Source organism: Lygodium microphyllum, chromosome 2, assembly GCF_053477565.2.
Source record: "Lygodium microphyllum isolate KBCC chromosome 2, Lygodium_microphyllum_v1.1.10, whole genome shotgun sequence".
Taxonomy (NCBI): Eukaryota; Viridiplantae; Streptophyta; class Polypodiopsida; order Schizaeales; family Lygodiaceae; genus Lygodium; species Lygodium microphyllum.
Window position 1 is genome coordinate 153,578,681 of NC_141136.1, and position 16,680 is coordinate 153,595,360.

Sequence of the window (16,680 nt, forward strand, 5' to 3'; positions counted from 1 at the left end):
GAGAGAGAGAGAGAGAGGGAGAGGGACAGAGAGGAGAAAATGAGAGAGAGAAAATAAGAAGAAGAAAAAGAATTGTAGAGAAAGGAAAGACAAAATTTAAAAGAAAAAAACTTTTTTTAAAATTAAAATAAGGAGAGAGAGAGAGAGAGAGAGAGAGAGAGAGAGAGAGAGAGAGAGAGAGAGAGACACACACACACACACAAAGAGAAAAAAAAAGAAGAGGAGAGGGAGGGAATAGAAAGAGAATTATAGAGAGAGGAAATATAAAATTTAAGAGAGAGAGAGAGGAAAAGAAAAAAGGAAAAAAGAGGAGAGAGGGAGGCAAAGACAGAGAGAGAAAAGAAGAAGAAGAAGAAGAGAGATAATTTAAACACAGAGAGAATTATAGAGAAAGGAAATATAAAATTTAAAAGAAAGAGAAAAGAAAAAAATTTAAAGAGAGAAAAAAAAAGAAAAAGTAGGAGAGAAAAGGAAATGAGAGGAGAGGGGGAGAGAGAGAGAGAAGAAGAAGAATAAGGAAAAGGGGAAGAGAGATGGAGAAAAAGAGAAAAGAGAAAAATCTTTTTAAATTTTAAATATTTTTTTTGAGAGAGAGGAAGGGAGAGAGAAGGAGAGAAGAAAAAAAGGAAAATTAGGAGAAAAGGCAGAAGAAGAAAATGGGACAGAAAGAGAGAGAGAGAGAGAGAGAGAGAGAGAGAGAGAGAGAGAGAGAGAGAGAGAGAGAGAAGAGAGAGAATATAAGCATAAAAAAGAATTATATATAAGGAAAAGATAAAAATTACATATTTTAAGAGAGACTGAGGGAGGGAAGAAAGTGGAAGAAGAAGAAGAAGAGAGAGAGAACAAGTAGAGAGAAATATAGGGAGAGAAAAGATAAAATTTAAAAAATAGAGAAAGAAAAGAGAGGAGAGAGAGAGAGAAGAAGAAAAAAATGAAAAAAGAAAAGAGAGAGAGAGAGAGAGAGAGAAGGAAAAGAGGGGAGAGAGGGGGGAGAATAAAAGGAGAGGGAGAGAAGAAAAGCCGGGAGAGAGAGAGAACCAGGAGATGAAAAAAAATAAAATAGAAAGCAAAGAGAGAGAGAAAATTAGTCATAGGGAAATTTTTGGGGGGAGAGAGAGAGAGAAAATAAAAAGAGGAAAGAGAAAGATGAAAAATGGATTGTTGAGCGAAGTTGCCGTGCTATCACTGTCGCGAAGCGGCCTAGTATTCTGTGCGCGCTTCGTTATTAGCCTTCTAGAGAAAAGGATCAAAAACCCCTTTCAAGAGTGTTGCAACCTTCAATGTGAGGGCTGGTGCAAAGGATTAGCTTAGGAAACACCCCGGCGGATCTTTTAATGGCCTTATAGGCTTCGATACATGGAGGCTGTGCCATGTGGGAGTTGAGATAATGGTCTCTGAGCATACAGAGGTGTAGTAACGCTCTCGAGCATAGGTCTGTGAACGTGATATATATTCTCAATCTACGCTGCCTCGTGAAAAGAACGGCTGGGTCTCTTCAGGTTCCTCTACAAGGACGAGGGAAGGATATGGCTGTCGTGTCGACTGCTTCCTCCTGCTCGGCCCTTCGCGGTTGCTGCTTTCCGCACTTTCGGCCTTCTCTCATCCGCCCTTCCTTCTCTTCTTTCATTCCTGTTTCTGGTAGAAGCGGCAGGATCGTGTGTATGGCGCACCCTCGACGCGTGAAAATGGTTGCTCAGCAAATCAAACGGGAGCTCGGCGACATGTTCATCAAAGATAAGGTGCTTCAGCATGCAATGCTCCCCGAAACGTCCCTAGGCGCGGACATGTATTTGTCTTCTCTCGCTACCATTGTTGATGTCGAGCTATCCACCGATTTACAGGTCTTTTATGCTTAGCGTCAACCGTTTCACTTGCTAGCATCTTGCAAATATATGTTTATTGCTTATTTTTGAGTAATTTGGAGCCAGGTGGCCAAGGTGTACGTTTCTGTTTACAGTGACGAGCGGGGTAAAGAAATGGTTATGGAAGGTCTCAAGGCCAAAACCAAGTACGTTAGGGCTGGCCTGGGCAAACGGATGCAGCTGCGCTTGACACCTGAGGTCCGGTTTATAATGGATGATTCGTGGGAAAGAGGCAGCCGGGTATGATGTTCCCTCATCTTCACTTTCTATGTTAACCGGTCTTCAAAGTTATTGACTTAAGAATTTTGGAGAATCTGCCAGGTCTTAGCAGTTTTGGATCGATTGCGGAAAGAACGAGAGGAGAGAGAGGCTGAAGGAAGCAGGTCACAATCAGAGAATGCCGAAGATGATGACAATTGGGATGATATCTTAGATGAAGAGCCAGCTGAAACCGGTCTATGACTCACATAAAACGGTAATTCCTTCAATTAATACCTGGTCTTTTTACACACACACACACACAATCAGAGACCTCACTCCCTCGCTTAACATCAGATTGGCCCCGAAGATCGGTGCCTCTCTCGCTATTTCTTTATCAATTAATAGATAGAAAGTTACAAAAATGAAATGTTCCAAAATACATAATCTGTGAATAGTGGGTTTTCATATTTTCTGAGTAAATCCTAGCTGTATAAGGACAGTACAACATGACAAGAACAACATCCCTTTTATCTTGGCATCATTCCAGCAATAAGACAGTCCCACAAACAACACTAAATCAGAGTTGAAAAACCATGTTCGTGTGCGACATGGTTATTATTATTTTTAGTTCCTGTATTGGAGAAGTCAACAGCTGCTTCTGAACCTGGACAGTGAGGCTCTTGCCTCAATAGAAGTGCAAAGAAAACACAGAATTGTACGTTCAACGGAATCAACCCATCATGCAGAGCATTTTCTGTGAGAATAGAGAGAAAGTTGACTAGAGGGAGCAAGCTCCACCTCCATACATGAGTCAGAGACGAATAAGTACTCTCCATAGCTGATGAACTTGGAACAATCTATGCTCAACTCCTCAAAACTTCACTCTCAGATTTGCCTCTCATGCCTATTACGTTTTTTTTAAAATGCTCTCTCTTTCTCTTTTGGAAATTTGTGCCACATGGTATACATGTAATAATTTTCCTGTTTAAACCTTTTGGTGTAAAATTCACCATGATCGGTGCAAAATTTGATCTCGGCATGACTAGAGAATTAATCCTCGTGCAAAAACGAAGTTAATGACGCGAACAGATTCTGGGGTCCAAAAATAGTGACTTTCTAAATTTTAGGGATGGTGATCCCTACAACTTAAGTTGTTTTGAGCAACTTTTATCATTGCAACCACATCAAAAAGTGTAACGTGGCTCAGTTACGATGACTTTTATTCTGTGAGTATTCTCACATGTGCATCTTTTGTCTTGGCTAGGCTCATTGTCTTGCGCCATCTCCAGTGGCTAAGCACACAGTCCCAAACCACTAGCATTCTATTCTTCAGTGTCTATTCGATATGGAACTGGTCCTAAGGCTCAGACAAACCATTAGTCCAATTTGTCCCAATGGTTGCCTCTTTTGGCCATACAAAGATCTCGGCTTAATCCAAGAGAACTCTGGGGATAAAAAGCAATAGCAACTAAAGAAAAGAAAAATAAAATATTTATATAAGTAAATAAGAAAAGCAACTACAAAAAGTATTACCACCTGGTGACATACCCCTCTCTTGAAAGAAGTAAGTGGCCTTGATTGCATGCTACACATGCTAACAAATGATACAGGACGATAACAAGATTCTTCATGTTATCAGTGCCATTGCCTGTATTACTTGCTAACAGATGACACAGGGCGATGATAGGAGTTTTCCCACTATCATTTGTGCCATTGCAAGTTCAAGTCTCACATAGATGAAGGATCACATCCTATATTCAACTATAATTACTAGGAGTCTTTCTAATATACATGTTTCCAGATGCAACACAAGGCGATAGCACGTATCTCTGAACTATTAGTGTCACAATATGTATAATCATTCAACTGAAGTGTAACAAATACAACTTTAAAGCACTGAGATTTTATTCAATGATACACATGTTAATGCTAAGTATAAACCATACATTGTGCATTATTCAATGAGATGCAGTATTCAACTATACAATAGAAAATATACATTGCTTTAAAAAGCATTCTAAGTCACTGGTTCTAGCAAGAAAGCTTCTCGGTAAAGTTGAAATAACTAAGGCGAATCTGCCAATTTAGCCTCTTCCATTCATTTGGCATTCATTAGTGAATAGTTCTTGAACTTCACCAAAAATCTTCTTATAACTTTACCTTTTACTTTCCTATTCTTATGTGCCAAGATTTGCTCAGGAACTAAAATCTCATCTAATTTTTCTACTTTAGGTTGTTTTTCTTGAACCATATGTTCTGGCACTTCACCAATAAAAGGCCTTAATAGGCTCACATGGAATGCATTATGAATTTTTCAATTCTCTGGCTATTTTAGCCTATATGCCATGTCATTGATCTTCTGTGAGACTTGAAAAGGATCATAGTAACGCATACTAAGCTTTGGAAACAAACGTTCCTTGTCCTTTTGTTTTCTCAAACGTGCCTTTTCAAAATGCAATAAGACGCAGTCATCCTTTTTGAACAAGTGTTCTCGACGATGACTATCATCAGCTCTTTTCTGTTTAGCTTGTGACTTTTCTAAGTCATACTTGACCTTTTTATACGCTTCTTTCCAATCTTTTACATAATGATCTGCTTCAACAATGTTATCTTTTGTCTGCAAAATGGGAGGCAATTTCTTTTTACCTTCCACACTCTCAAAAGGTGATTTGTCAGTAGATGAGTGCACTGTATTATTGTATGCATACTCAACCAATGGCAAGTAGTGTTCTCAAGAAGTCTTATGATCTGAAACATAACACTTCAGTAGATCTAAAACAGTCGAATTTGCTTCTTCAAACTGTCCATTAGTTTGTGGATAGAAAGAAGATGAAAATTTCAACGTAGTGTCCATGTTTTCAAAGAATGTTTTCCAAAACAAGCTAGTTATTCTTGGGTCTCTATCAACCACAATTGACTGTGGCATTCCATGGTATTGGAAGATATTATGCATAAATATCTTTACCATGTGTTCTGACTTAATCTTTTTCCTTACAGAAATGAAATGTACTTGTTTGTTGAATCTGCAAATGATAGTCCAGATTCCATCATTCCCCGAAGAAGTTCTTGGAAGATAAAAAATGAAGTCCATGGCAATATTTTCCCATGGTCTTTCTGGAATAGGCAGTGGTTGCAATAACCTTGGTGTCTTCTGTCTATCAAATTTGACCTTTTGGCATATAAGACAAGATGTGACATATACATCAACATTAGATCTCAAGGTTGGCCAATAGAAGAAAATCTTTGCCGCTTTGACTGTAGCATCAATACCATGATGTCTTGCATACGGTGGAGCATGGCTTTTTAATAAAACTTTTGGCCTTAGCTGTTTTGTAATGCATAGTCTTCCATGCATCATGATAAAGCTTTCTTTGAACACATAATGATCATGATACCATTGATCAACTGTTCATAGATTTTAGAGAAATCTTCGTTATGAGCATACTGCTCTTCATATCATCCAATTCATGGTGATAAGAAATTGAAACAATTAACACCTGTGCTTTGCGAGATAAAGCATCTGCAACTACATTCTTCTTGCCTTCCATATGCACTATCTAAAAATGAAATATAGATAGAAAATTTGCCCTACGTATGTGTTTCTCTGACAATTTAGCATATGTGAGAAAGTATCTAAGTGTTTGATGATCCGTTTGCACTACAAAATCAACACTAAGCAAATAGTGCTTTCAACTAGAAAGTGCATGGATCACAGCCAATAACTCTTTCTCATAAATTTGGTAAGTCCTTTCAATGACAAAAAGTACTCTACTTTGTATGCCACAACTCGGCCATTCTGCATTAATACAGCACCAACGCTGTTTCTACATGCATCACACGGCACTACGAATGGCTTAGACAGATTTGGCAAAATAAGTACTGGATCTGTAGTCATTTTCCCCTTCAAACATCTTAAATGCTGATTTCTCTTTGTTAGTCCATTGCCATTTGACATCCTTCTTTTCAAGCGCATGTAAAGGAGAAGTAATCTCTGTAAAGTGTGTTACAAATCTTCTGTAGTAAGAGCATAGGCCAAGGAAACTGCGGACATCATGAACGGTTTTCAAGTCTGGCCAAGAGACTATTATTTCTATCTTTGCGGGATCCATCTTCACACCATCTTTAGAAACTATGTGACCAAGGAAGTGAATCTCTTCCAAAAAGAATTCACTCTTCTTGCCACTAATGAGCAATCTGTTACGCTTAAGCTCATTAAAGAATTGTAACTAAGTATTTTCTATGCTCCTCTTCATTCTTTGAAAAGATAATCATATCATCAAAGAATATGCCAACGAAACTTTGATAAGGGTGGAAAATTCTATCCATCATTGTATTAAATGTAGCAGGAGCATGGCATGACTAAAAATTCATAGAGACCAAATGTCGTTCTAAAAGCATTCTTATGGATATCCTCTAGCTTGATTCTAATCTGATGGTACTCACTTTTCAAATCTATCCTGCTAAACATTCATGCTCCTTGTAATCAATCAAAAATGTCATCTATCCTCGGAATTGGAAACCTATTCTTGATTGTGTTCTTATTTAAGGCTCTGTAGTCATTACACGTTCACCAAGAGCCGTCCTTTTTCTAAACTAGCAATATAGGTGAACAAAACGGAGAACTACTGGGCTGAATTATTCCTTTCTCTAAAAGCTCATTAACTTGTATCATAATCTCTTTTTGCTGTGCTGCATTGACCTTGTACGGTGGCCTATTGGGCGGACTAGTCCCTGGAATAAGATCTATGGTATGATCTTCAGGCCTCTCAGGGGGTAACTCTCCTGGTAACGAATCGGAGAAATAGTCACTGAATTTATCCAAGAAAGCCCTTCTACTTTCATCTAGTACAGACACATTATTGTCAATTTTATTAACTTGCTTTGCAAAAACTAGATACGCAAAAATATGATTTTTCATTACAGAAGTAATTGCAGAAGTAGAAACAACTGGGACAGACTCTCCTTTAAGCTTCACATCTAACACGAGTCTTGCTCCTATGTACAAGAGTAATTGTTCTATTGTAAGTATCCAATATCATGCTTCTTGTGGCACCATGGAATATCCAATAGAGCATCACAATTCATAGCTCTCTAAAGGCATAATATGGCACTCCTTTGTGTCCACATAGCTCTGAATGTGCATACAGAGTTTGCCAAGAATGGAGGTGACAGGTTCAATATGTCATGGGCATGTCAAATTAGCCTGTCCAACTGGTTCCATACCTCGGGGCGTATACCCAGCTTAGCTGCCAATGTCGGTGAGATAAAGTTTGCACGAGCTCTAGGATCAAAGAAAATAAGCATTGTGGACTCTCTAATCTTTCCCCAAGCTCTACACAATTCTGTAGCATCATTAGTTGATTGATCTCCCACCATATCAGGCACTAAGCCTGGGCTTCTTTTTACTTGGCGCATCTTTATCCTCTGCATCTTTAGAAGATTGCTGTGGGCACTTAGAACCAATATGGCCTTTTTGTTCACATATAAAGCATTTCCCAACCATCATTAAAGCCATTCTTTCTTCAAATGATTTGCCAAAAAGTGGCCTCTTTTGTCCTTTGCCCTGTTTAAAGGAAGTCTGAGGTTGTTGCTGAAATCTTTTCTTCCAAAAAGACTTCTTTGTAAAGCTGGTCTTTTTTGGAAATTGCTTCTTCTTCTTGCCAGGATCTTGCTTAAACTGAGAATCCTTCTTTTCAGTGCCTTTAAAGTTGTCAGCTTTTCCTTTCAACAATGCATTTGCCACACCAACATTTTCAATTAACTATACCATATTTGTAACCCTAGTCTTGGTACAATAATCCTTGATAGCTTTGGGCAAACCACAACAGTACTTTTCAATTTGTTCTGATAGGGGCACTGTCCTGTAAGAATTCACGGGCAAAAGTGCTTCCCAAAATTTCTTATTGAACTCTTCTAAATCCACACAATTTATCGCGTCCAATTTATGCCATGCAGTCATGACATCTACTTCAAACGTGTTAGTTAACCATGAGGCTGCAAACAACTGTTTAAATTGGACCCAAGTGGCAGGTGCATATCCTTGCAACAACAATATGTTCCACCACTGCATAGCATTACCTTTCAAAAAAGTCCCAGCCTTCCGCACCTTAGAAGTCTTAGTAAAATTCCCTCCAGTGTAAGCTGCATCAAACTGCTGTATAAATATCAAAGCTTTGAGCTTATCTTGCATACCATTGAAGGTTTCAAACTTTAATGCTCGACCACCCACTTTATAGTCTTTAGGCTTTGCACTTTTTGGTGTCAGTTGTCATAGATAGGTGGCTGTAAACAGGGGAGTCCCTTAGGCGCATTATCAGCATTCATTTCACCTATCTTAGCTACCATATGCCCACTAGGTTGAAAAAAACCAGCCATTGCATTTTGTACTCCAGGCATCAAATAAGGACTCTGCAAAGTCTGATAACCGGGCTGTAGACCAATATTAGCATAAAGTGGGTTCACTGTCTCAATAGGCAAGTGTCCTTGATAGCCGGTGGATAATCCAGCCATTGCTTGAAAAACTGACCCACCACCAAAGTAACCAGGACAAGTAGCAAATTGAGGAATAGTTTGCTGTGCCACTTGTACGTAACTACCTTGACCATTCACTCCTTGATCCTATGCTTGGGCTTCTTGTTGCATTGGACCTGTCTCCATGTTTGGTGTCTTTTCCACATGCTCACACACGTTAGAGGTTTGCCTTTTTGAGCGCTCCATGGTATGATATGATGACTCAGCCTGAGAATCCTCATTATGTGACTACAAAATTTTTTGCATCCGAGGATTCTTTACAAGTTGTTAGAAAGAGCCAACTATATTGAGGAGTTGTGCCATAAACAAGTCCTCCTGTTCTTGCTTCTCATCCTATGGTTCAATGTCAGTTCTAGAAGGTACTAACACCTGTGCATCGATACTCTCTCTTTGGTGTCTATGAGCAGAAGAAGAATTCTCTTCTTCATGAGGGAGTTTTCCTTTGCCTTTAGCCATGCCTGCCATCTCTCTAGTTCTGTAATCTCTTTAAAACCTATGTGTATGGCCTTTTCACCCAAAATTGTCCAAGCTTAAATTGTTACAGAAAAGAATTCAAATCTTGGGGATGGAACCACGAAACCAGTATATGACTCACATAAAGTGGTAGCTCCTTCAATTAATACCTGGTCTTTTCACACACACACACACACACACACACACACAAATATAGACCTCACTTCTTCGCTCAACACCAGATTGGTCCCGAAGATCGGCGCCCCTCTCGGTATTTCTTTATCAATTAATAGATGGAAAGTTACAAAAATGAAATGTTCCAAAATAATAACATGTGAACAATGGGTTTTCATATTTTCTGAGTAAATCCCAGCTGCATAAGGACAAGATAGCATGACTAGAACAACATCCCTTTTAGAAAAGCATTTTTTGAGACCATAACTCAACAATTCATGTGCAGAATTGCGGTCTGCAGAGCTCTGTATTTACTGTTCTTACTGTCCAATATATCCAGAATAACATCCCTTTTACCCTGGCATCATCCCAACAATAAAATAGTCCCACAAACAACACTAAATCAAAGCTGAAAAACCCTGTTCCTGTGCGGCATGGTCATCACTTTCTTTAGTTCCTGCATTAGAGAAACCAACAGTTGCTCCTGAACCTGGATAGTGAGGCTCTTACCTTAGCAGAAGTGCAAAGAAAACACAGAGTTGTACCTTCGATGGACTCAGCCCATCATGCAGAGCATTTCCTCTGAGAATAGAGAGAGTTGACCAGAGGGAGCAAGCTCCACCTCCCTACATGAGTTAGAGACGAAGAAGTACTCTGCATAGCTGATGAACTTGGAGCAATCTGTGCTCAGCTTCTCAAAACTTCACTCTCAGATTTGCCCCTCATGCCTTTAATGGGTTTTTTAAAATGCTTTTTCTTTCTCTTTTGGGAATTTGTGCCACATGGCATACATGTAACAATTTTCCCGTTTAAATCTTCCGGTCTAAAATTCTCCATTCGGCACAGATCAGAGAATTAATCCTCGTGCAAAAACAAAGATAATGACACGAACAGATTATGGGATCCAAAAATAGTAACTCCCTAAATTTTAGGGATGATGACCCTTGCATTCCTCAAGTTGTTCTGAGCAACTTTTATCATTGCAACCACATCAAAAAGTATAATGTGGCTCAGTTACGGTGACTTTTATTCCGTGAGTATTCTCACATGTGCATCAAACAATTAGTCCAATTTGTCCCAATGGCTGTCTCTTTTGGCCATGCAAAGATCTCGGTTTAATTCAAGAGAACTCTGGGGGTAAAAAGCAACAACAACTAAAGAAAAGAAAAATAAAATATTTATATAAGTAAATAAGGAAAGCAACTGCAAAAAGTATCACCACTTGGTGACACTAGCTTCAAGACAGGAGGACATAGAGTGATAATGGTATAGTCCTATTGGGTTATTCTAGCTCAATTGTATCTTACATTACTCTATTGAAGCTAGCAAGATTTGTGAGTATTTTTCAAATGCTGCAATCACTAATTTGCATCAAGTTAATCAAATGGTGGAGCTTAGCATGCCAAATTAATCATTTGTAACAATGAAAAGGATCTGAAATGTAGACATGAACACACATGTATATTGAAGAAACAGTTTGATGAACCTTTCCTTTTCAAATATGAATGCTGATACAATATAGCAAGCTCTCAAACTTCAATTCCATTATGTGTATATCTTTGGAAATGGGAGTGTCAACTTTTAAGCCAACTCAATCTTCTAATGCCAAACTCTTTGAAGCTTGGCAATTTTAGAACTTTTTGTATGGAATGTGAGAGATGTGATACTGTTTATATTTATACAACACAAGTTATGGAGGAAGGGTTGTAAATTTTTACGAAGATTTGGCACTTGCAAGCTGCAAAAACAAGATTGTGGTTGAGTGGAGGACAACATGCCTATTTATAGAAAGTTTGGGTCCTCCCAATAAGGGTTTGTGCTTATGGGACATAGACACTCTCTAAGAATGCTCATCTTTTTGATAAAATGTTTAATTCATTAATCAATTGAGTTTGGTAGCTAATGCATTTTTACCTCAGCATACAAGGTATGATGGATCAATCCCCAAATGATAAAAAGTCTAAAGTCTTACAAAAAGCTTCAAAGAATTCTCTCGAAAGAGCCTTTGTAAACATGTTTGCCAAGTTGTTGTGTGTAGGGATACATATTAAGTTGATCTCTCCTACATGGTGTGTTTCTTTGATGTAATGGTAATGCACCTCAATGTCTTTAGTGCGAGTGTGAAACACTAGGTTCCTTGAAATTGCTATAGCACTTTGATTGTTAGTATAGAGAGGAGTGGGTGATTGCTGTCCGACATTGAGATCAATCAAAAGGTGTCTGAGTGACATGTAGCCATTGTAGACTACTTATTACTTAGCCAAGAGATGCATGAATCACCAAGCATGAAACAATGACATTAGTAGACATTTTGGTGTCATATTAACCAGTCCAATCACTATTTGTAGAGGCATACAAGCAAGTGGGAGTCTCTCAATGATTAAAGAGGCCCAATGATTTGAGTGCCTTTGAGATACTGAAAGATAGGCGGTTTGTTGGCAATATTTAGTGTGAGGACTATGCTTGGATTGTGCCAATTGAGATACTTTGGATTGAATGTTGTTAGAGATTTGGTCACTTCCTGGAAAAGCATAGGCATATATAGGGGCAGATTAGGCCGTTTGTGCAACATCACATTGTAGAGGAGCAGGTCGGACAGCAGTTTTGGGCAGGTGGATCAAGGTAGTTAGGGCGGACAGTTTTGCCATATGGATAGCTGCACTTTTCATAGCATGTTTTTAATTATTTTATTGTTTTTTATTCAGTTGGTGTAGCACTTGGCAACAAGCTATTGAAAATTTTCTGGTCTTTTTAGGCTGGCCTGCCCTTGGCTACACACACTTCAGTTTCCATGCCCCTTGATCAAATTATTATATTATTTCTGGTCTATTTAGGCTGGCATGCTTGGCATGCTCCCAATCACACACACTTTAATTTTTGTGCAGGTTGAGGGAGATCTCAGCTCTCATACATCTCTGCCTTCAGTATTCAGCATTCATTCTCTGCAGTTTTAAGCTTTCTACTCTCTCTCTCTCTCTCTCCTTCCGCCCCACCCCCCCGGTCGGTGTTCACTTCTTTCAGTCCGGTCTTACGCTTTTGCATTTGTTGCACTTTGACATGGTATCAGAGTAGCATTGAAGGGCTGATTGATGGTGAGTAGATCTGAAGAGTAGGTTTTAGCATGACACCAAGGCTGCATTTTCAGTGTTTGAGGGAAGTCGGGAGGGCTGTGCATAGACACAAGGTTGAAGTGAGTGGAGACATGTGGCAAAGGAAGTGATTTGGCTGTTTTTGTGATTTCTGTTTAGGAGGAGGAAAGGATGCATTTTCAGCCTTTCACAAGAGATTTCAGATTTTAGTCACCTACGACAGCTAAGCAAGTTTGGGATGAGCAAAGAAAGCCCTAGCAGGTTGCTTTTTGGAGTCAAAGGGGGACTATTCATATTCTTATGCAAGTTATTCATGCAACCATGTCTTCATGACATGGAGAGTCAAGCTATCATGGACCATAAGGTCTTGGTGCTACCAACTCTTCCTCAAGATCAACAGCTACATGGCAAAAACTATCGCAGTTGGTGGGTGATACTTGTCATCTTGGAGTCTTATGATTTCGTCAAGCTTGCAACCAAGGCCATTCACTGTTCAATGGCCAATGATCCTTCCAAATTATGGTTTGGCAGAGCTTGTGATTGAGGCCATTGACCATTCGATAGCCAATGATCCTTCCAAACTTTCTTCTTTGGAGAAAGTGGAGTCGCCGAAGGTACAAGCCCACTAGGACAAGTTGAATGCATACATGTGTTTGTTCTTATTTCTCTCTTGTATACCAGTTGTGATTGCTCACATCTAGCATCTGATCAATGCTCGTGACATATGGTTGGAGTTAGATCAGCTCTACAATCGTATGACTATCATGAAGAGAGTTTCTTTGGAGGTGTAGATGCATACTTTGAACCCAAGCAATTCTACTTCTATGTGTGAGTACGAGAAGAGGCTTCAACCGTTACATATACATGTTTAGAATGTAGGCAAGGTGATTATCTTTGAGGACATGGTAGTTACTTTGTTATCCTAGTTTTCCCCAAGATTCAGTGCATTCTATTATGCCTTTATTGCTTTAGGGTGGATGGAGACCCTTAAGTGGGAGGACTTGGTTCCTACGATCTTGGACCAAGAGAAGGAAGGAATTGAAGGGTTCAAATTCTTAGAAATTTGAGGAAGGACTTGGTTTCTACGATCTTAAACCAAGAGAAGCAAGGAATTGAAGGGTCCAAATTCTTAGAAATTTGAGGTTCTTACAAGTCAAACTTCTCAAAAGAAGGGGAAGCAAGACAAGTACTAGGACAAAGAGTCCACTTACCATGTGTGGTAAGATAGGTCACTAGGAAAAGCCTTGATAAGAATAAGAAGAATACCAAGGAGGAGGAGAAGAAGACTACAAAGGACTCAAGAAGGGAGGGGGTTGTTGCTCCATCAATAGCTTTGTATATCTAGAGGTTATTGAGCCTTCTATAGAGGATCCGTTTGATGCAACATTGATGGCCCCACAATCTTGAGAGTGGATTGTGGATGGTGGAGCTTCCAGCTACATGTCTTCTTGAGATGGCATTGTCCATATGCGTCTGATACGTGGATATATTCTAATTGGTGATAGTTCTTCAGTTCCAATACAGTGCGAGGGTGATTTTGGATGTGCATGGTGGTGCTCACACTTCGAAGGTTCTCAAGCTTGGACTATCATCTACTGTCGGTGAGTAAGATTTGTGGACTTCGCCTCATGGTTGAGTTTGACAATGATTTCTTTTGGTAATTGCTTTGCTAGGGGCACAAGGCAAATGGTGTCTATAATAAGATATGGAGTTCTTCAGCTCTACTTCTCTTTTTCCCACTTCATAGTCTCAATACAAGCGGTGGCATGCTCAATTCGGCCACCTCAACTGTGAGTACCTTTAGAAGGCAGCTCATGACCAGCTTGGGTGTGGATTGCTAGTTGTTGGGGTAAGCCATTGGTTGTGTGTATCTTGCATCCAAGGTAAACAACAATCAGATGTGATCCTCAGTAAGGCTTTAAGATGGGCAAAGAAGCCCTTGGAGCTTGTTTCTACAAATTCGTATGGACTTATGTGGAGAAAGTCTCTTAAAGGGAGTCTTTAGCTTATGTTCTTTGTGGATGATTATAGCAGAATGACATGGGCTTATTTTTTGACAATGAAATCAAAAGCTTTCCCTAATTTTAAGGATTGGCTCATCTTTTAGGAGAATCGCTCAAGGTGAAAGCTTAAGATAGTGAGATTCGACAAGGGTGGAAAATTTATCTTCGATGAATTAGCTCAATTCTAGGCGGATGGAGGGATTCAATAGGAGTTTGCTAACACCAACACTCCTTAGGAGAGTGGCATTTTGGAGTAGAAGAAAAGGAATGTGATTGAGATGGCTCAGACTATGATGGAGCATTGATCGACACCTCAATGTCTATGGGCCGAAACAATGGACACCGCAGCTCATATCATAAATCAGTCACCCGCATTTGTTGTTGCTGGTATGACTCCTTTTGAGATATATTTTGGCCTAAAACTAGATGTTTCTTATTTCAGAGTATTTGAATTTGATGCATCTTTTCACATCCTAGAGAAGTAGAGGGATAAGTTTGAGCCGGCTTCCAAAAGATAGGTGTTCATTGGCTATAACTCTCAATCACGGGGGTATATGATTCATAATCCCATCTCATGGGATATCTATATGAGCTGAGATGCACAACTCATTGAGTTTCCAGCTTATGGGGCCTATGCAGCTATGCCTCTTGGAGCCCCACCTATAGATGAGGAGATTGCTTCTCCATAGGGTTCATCAGACCTCGCTAATGTTCTAGAGACTTTGGCCAAGGCTGAGCAATGAGGGGAGTATCGGCCTCCTCCTTATTGGGCTTGTGAGACAGTCCATGATGCGGGAATTGAGGGGCTTTTCAAGAAGTGATAGCTGTAGGTTGGCTTGTTGCGATCTTGAAGTAACCAAACACTCTCCACCAAGCTTGTTTGAACTACTATGGTGTGATGATTTCTGCCATGTTGGATAGTAAGTGAACATTGGTAAAGGAGGCCTTACAATTTGATCTTTGACAAAAAGCCATGGAGCAAGAGTGTGAGGAGTCCATTGAGTGGAATGACACTTGATATCTTGTGCCTCGGCCCACTCATTGGAAGGTGATTGGAGTGAACTAGGTCCTTTTTTTACCAAGTATCTTAGTGATGACACACTTAACAAGCACAAGGCATAGTGTCGCCTAAGGCTTTGCACAATGGCCATGTGTTGACCTCCATGATACTTTTGCTCCCTCAGCTTGTATAGCTACCATTTCGGCAATACTTGCTTTTACCAGCCATAGAAGATGATCGGCTTACTAGTTGGATGTTAATTCCGCATTCTTGAATGATGGCATAAAAGAGAAGGTCAACGTAGAGTAGTCTCTTGGCTTTTCTACCTTAGATAGTAATTTATATAGGGTTAAAGAAGTCCCTTTGTGGCCTTAAGCAGGCTCCTCATGCTTGGAATGATAGATTTATTCCTTCGAGATAGATTGGGGTATCAGAGATCTACCTTTGACTCAAAATTTTACATCCACACATCAATTGGAGGGCATGCAATGTTTGTGCTTTATGTAGATGATCTCATTTTAACAATTGACCATGTCCAGATGGTCAAGGAGACTAAGGAAGCATTCTATCAGAAGTTTGAGAATGATAGATTTGGGGCTTTTTCATTTCTTCTTAGGTCATGAGATATGGTAGATTGAGAGGGGGATCTCTCTCTTTCAACAATGGTATGTGTAGAAGCTCTTGAGATGCAAGAGTGTTGTGTTGAGAAATCACTTATTCAATTCACATAGTTCATTTAGAGTTTCACACTGATAGCCCCAAAAAGGGCTGGTGTCCACATATTTGCCACTTTTTCAGTGGGCGCCCACACAATGGTGCGCCACCCTAGACAGCTTATGCCTATAAATAGGCAGTCACTTGATTCATTCTAACCACTCTCTTTAGTCATTCTTCACCACCTTCTTTGGTCACCACCACTTCCTTTCTCTCCCTAGCCCCTTTCATGGCCCTCACCTCCTTTTAGGAGAACATTGCGTTTTGTGGCTCGTGGCCACCGTCACCTTGCATCATCTGCTTTAGGCACCTTGTTCCATGATCAAGCATTGCGTTTAGAGCATCTTTCACTTGGCGTCACCATCATCTGCTTGGCCTCATCACTCTTTTTCATCAAGCTTTACCTTCATTTGCGTTTTTTAGGTTGGAGGCCTTCTGGGTCATCATCTCCAGCTTGGCATCAGCATCCTAGCCTCTGGCAACAGTCTACATCATTGAGCGTCAGTGATTTCATTACTCATCTATCACAGGGGCTGCTGGGACTTGTGTTTTTGAGGCCTGGCTTCTCCTGTATTACCTGGTGTCGCTCGTCACAGGGATTGTTGGGACTTGCGTTTTTATAGTCTGGCTCCTCCTCCATCACTTGTGGCATC

At 39.9% G+C, this 16,680-nt stretch overlaps 1 protein-coding gene across 1 annotated transcript in view; it reads left to right on the plus strand.

Moving 5' to 3' along the window:
• The first annotated feature begins 1,264 nt into the window (after positions 1-1,264).
• The window catches only part of LOC148040486 (ribosome-binding factor A family protein), a 49,336-nt gene continuing 33,920 nt past the window's right edge, over positions 1,265-16,680 (plus strand). Inside the window, exons 1-3 of the mRNA XM_087699708.1 lie at positions 1,265-1,841; positions 1,929-2,102; positions 2,184-2,337. Coding sequence (XP_087555834.1) covers positions 1,527-1,841; positions 1,929-2,102; positions 2,184-2,324 — 630 coding nt within the window. The 5' untranslated portion in view covers positions 1,265-1,526 and the 3' untranslated portion in view covers positions 2,325-2,337. The remainder of the gene's footprint in view (positions 1,842-1,928; positions 2,103-2,183; positions 2,338-16,680) is intronic.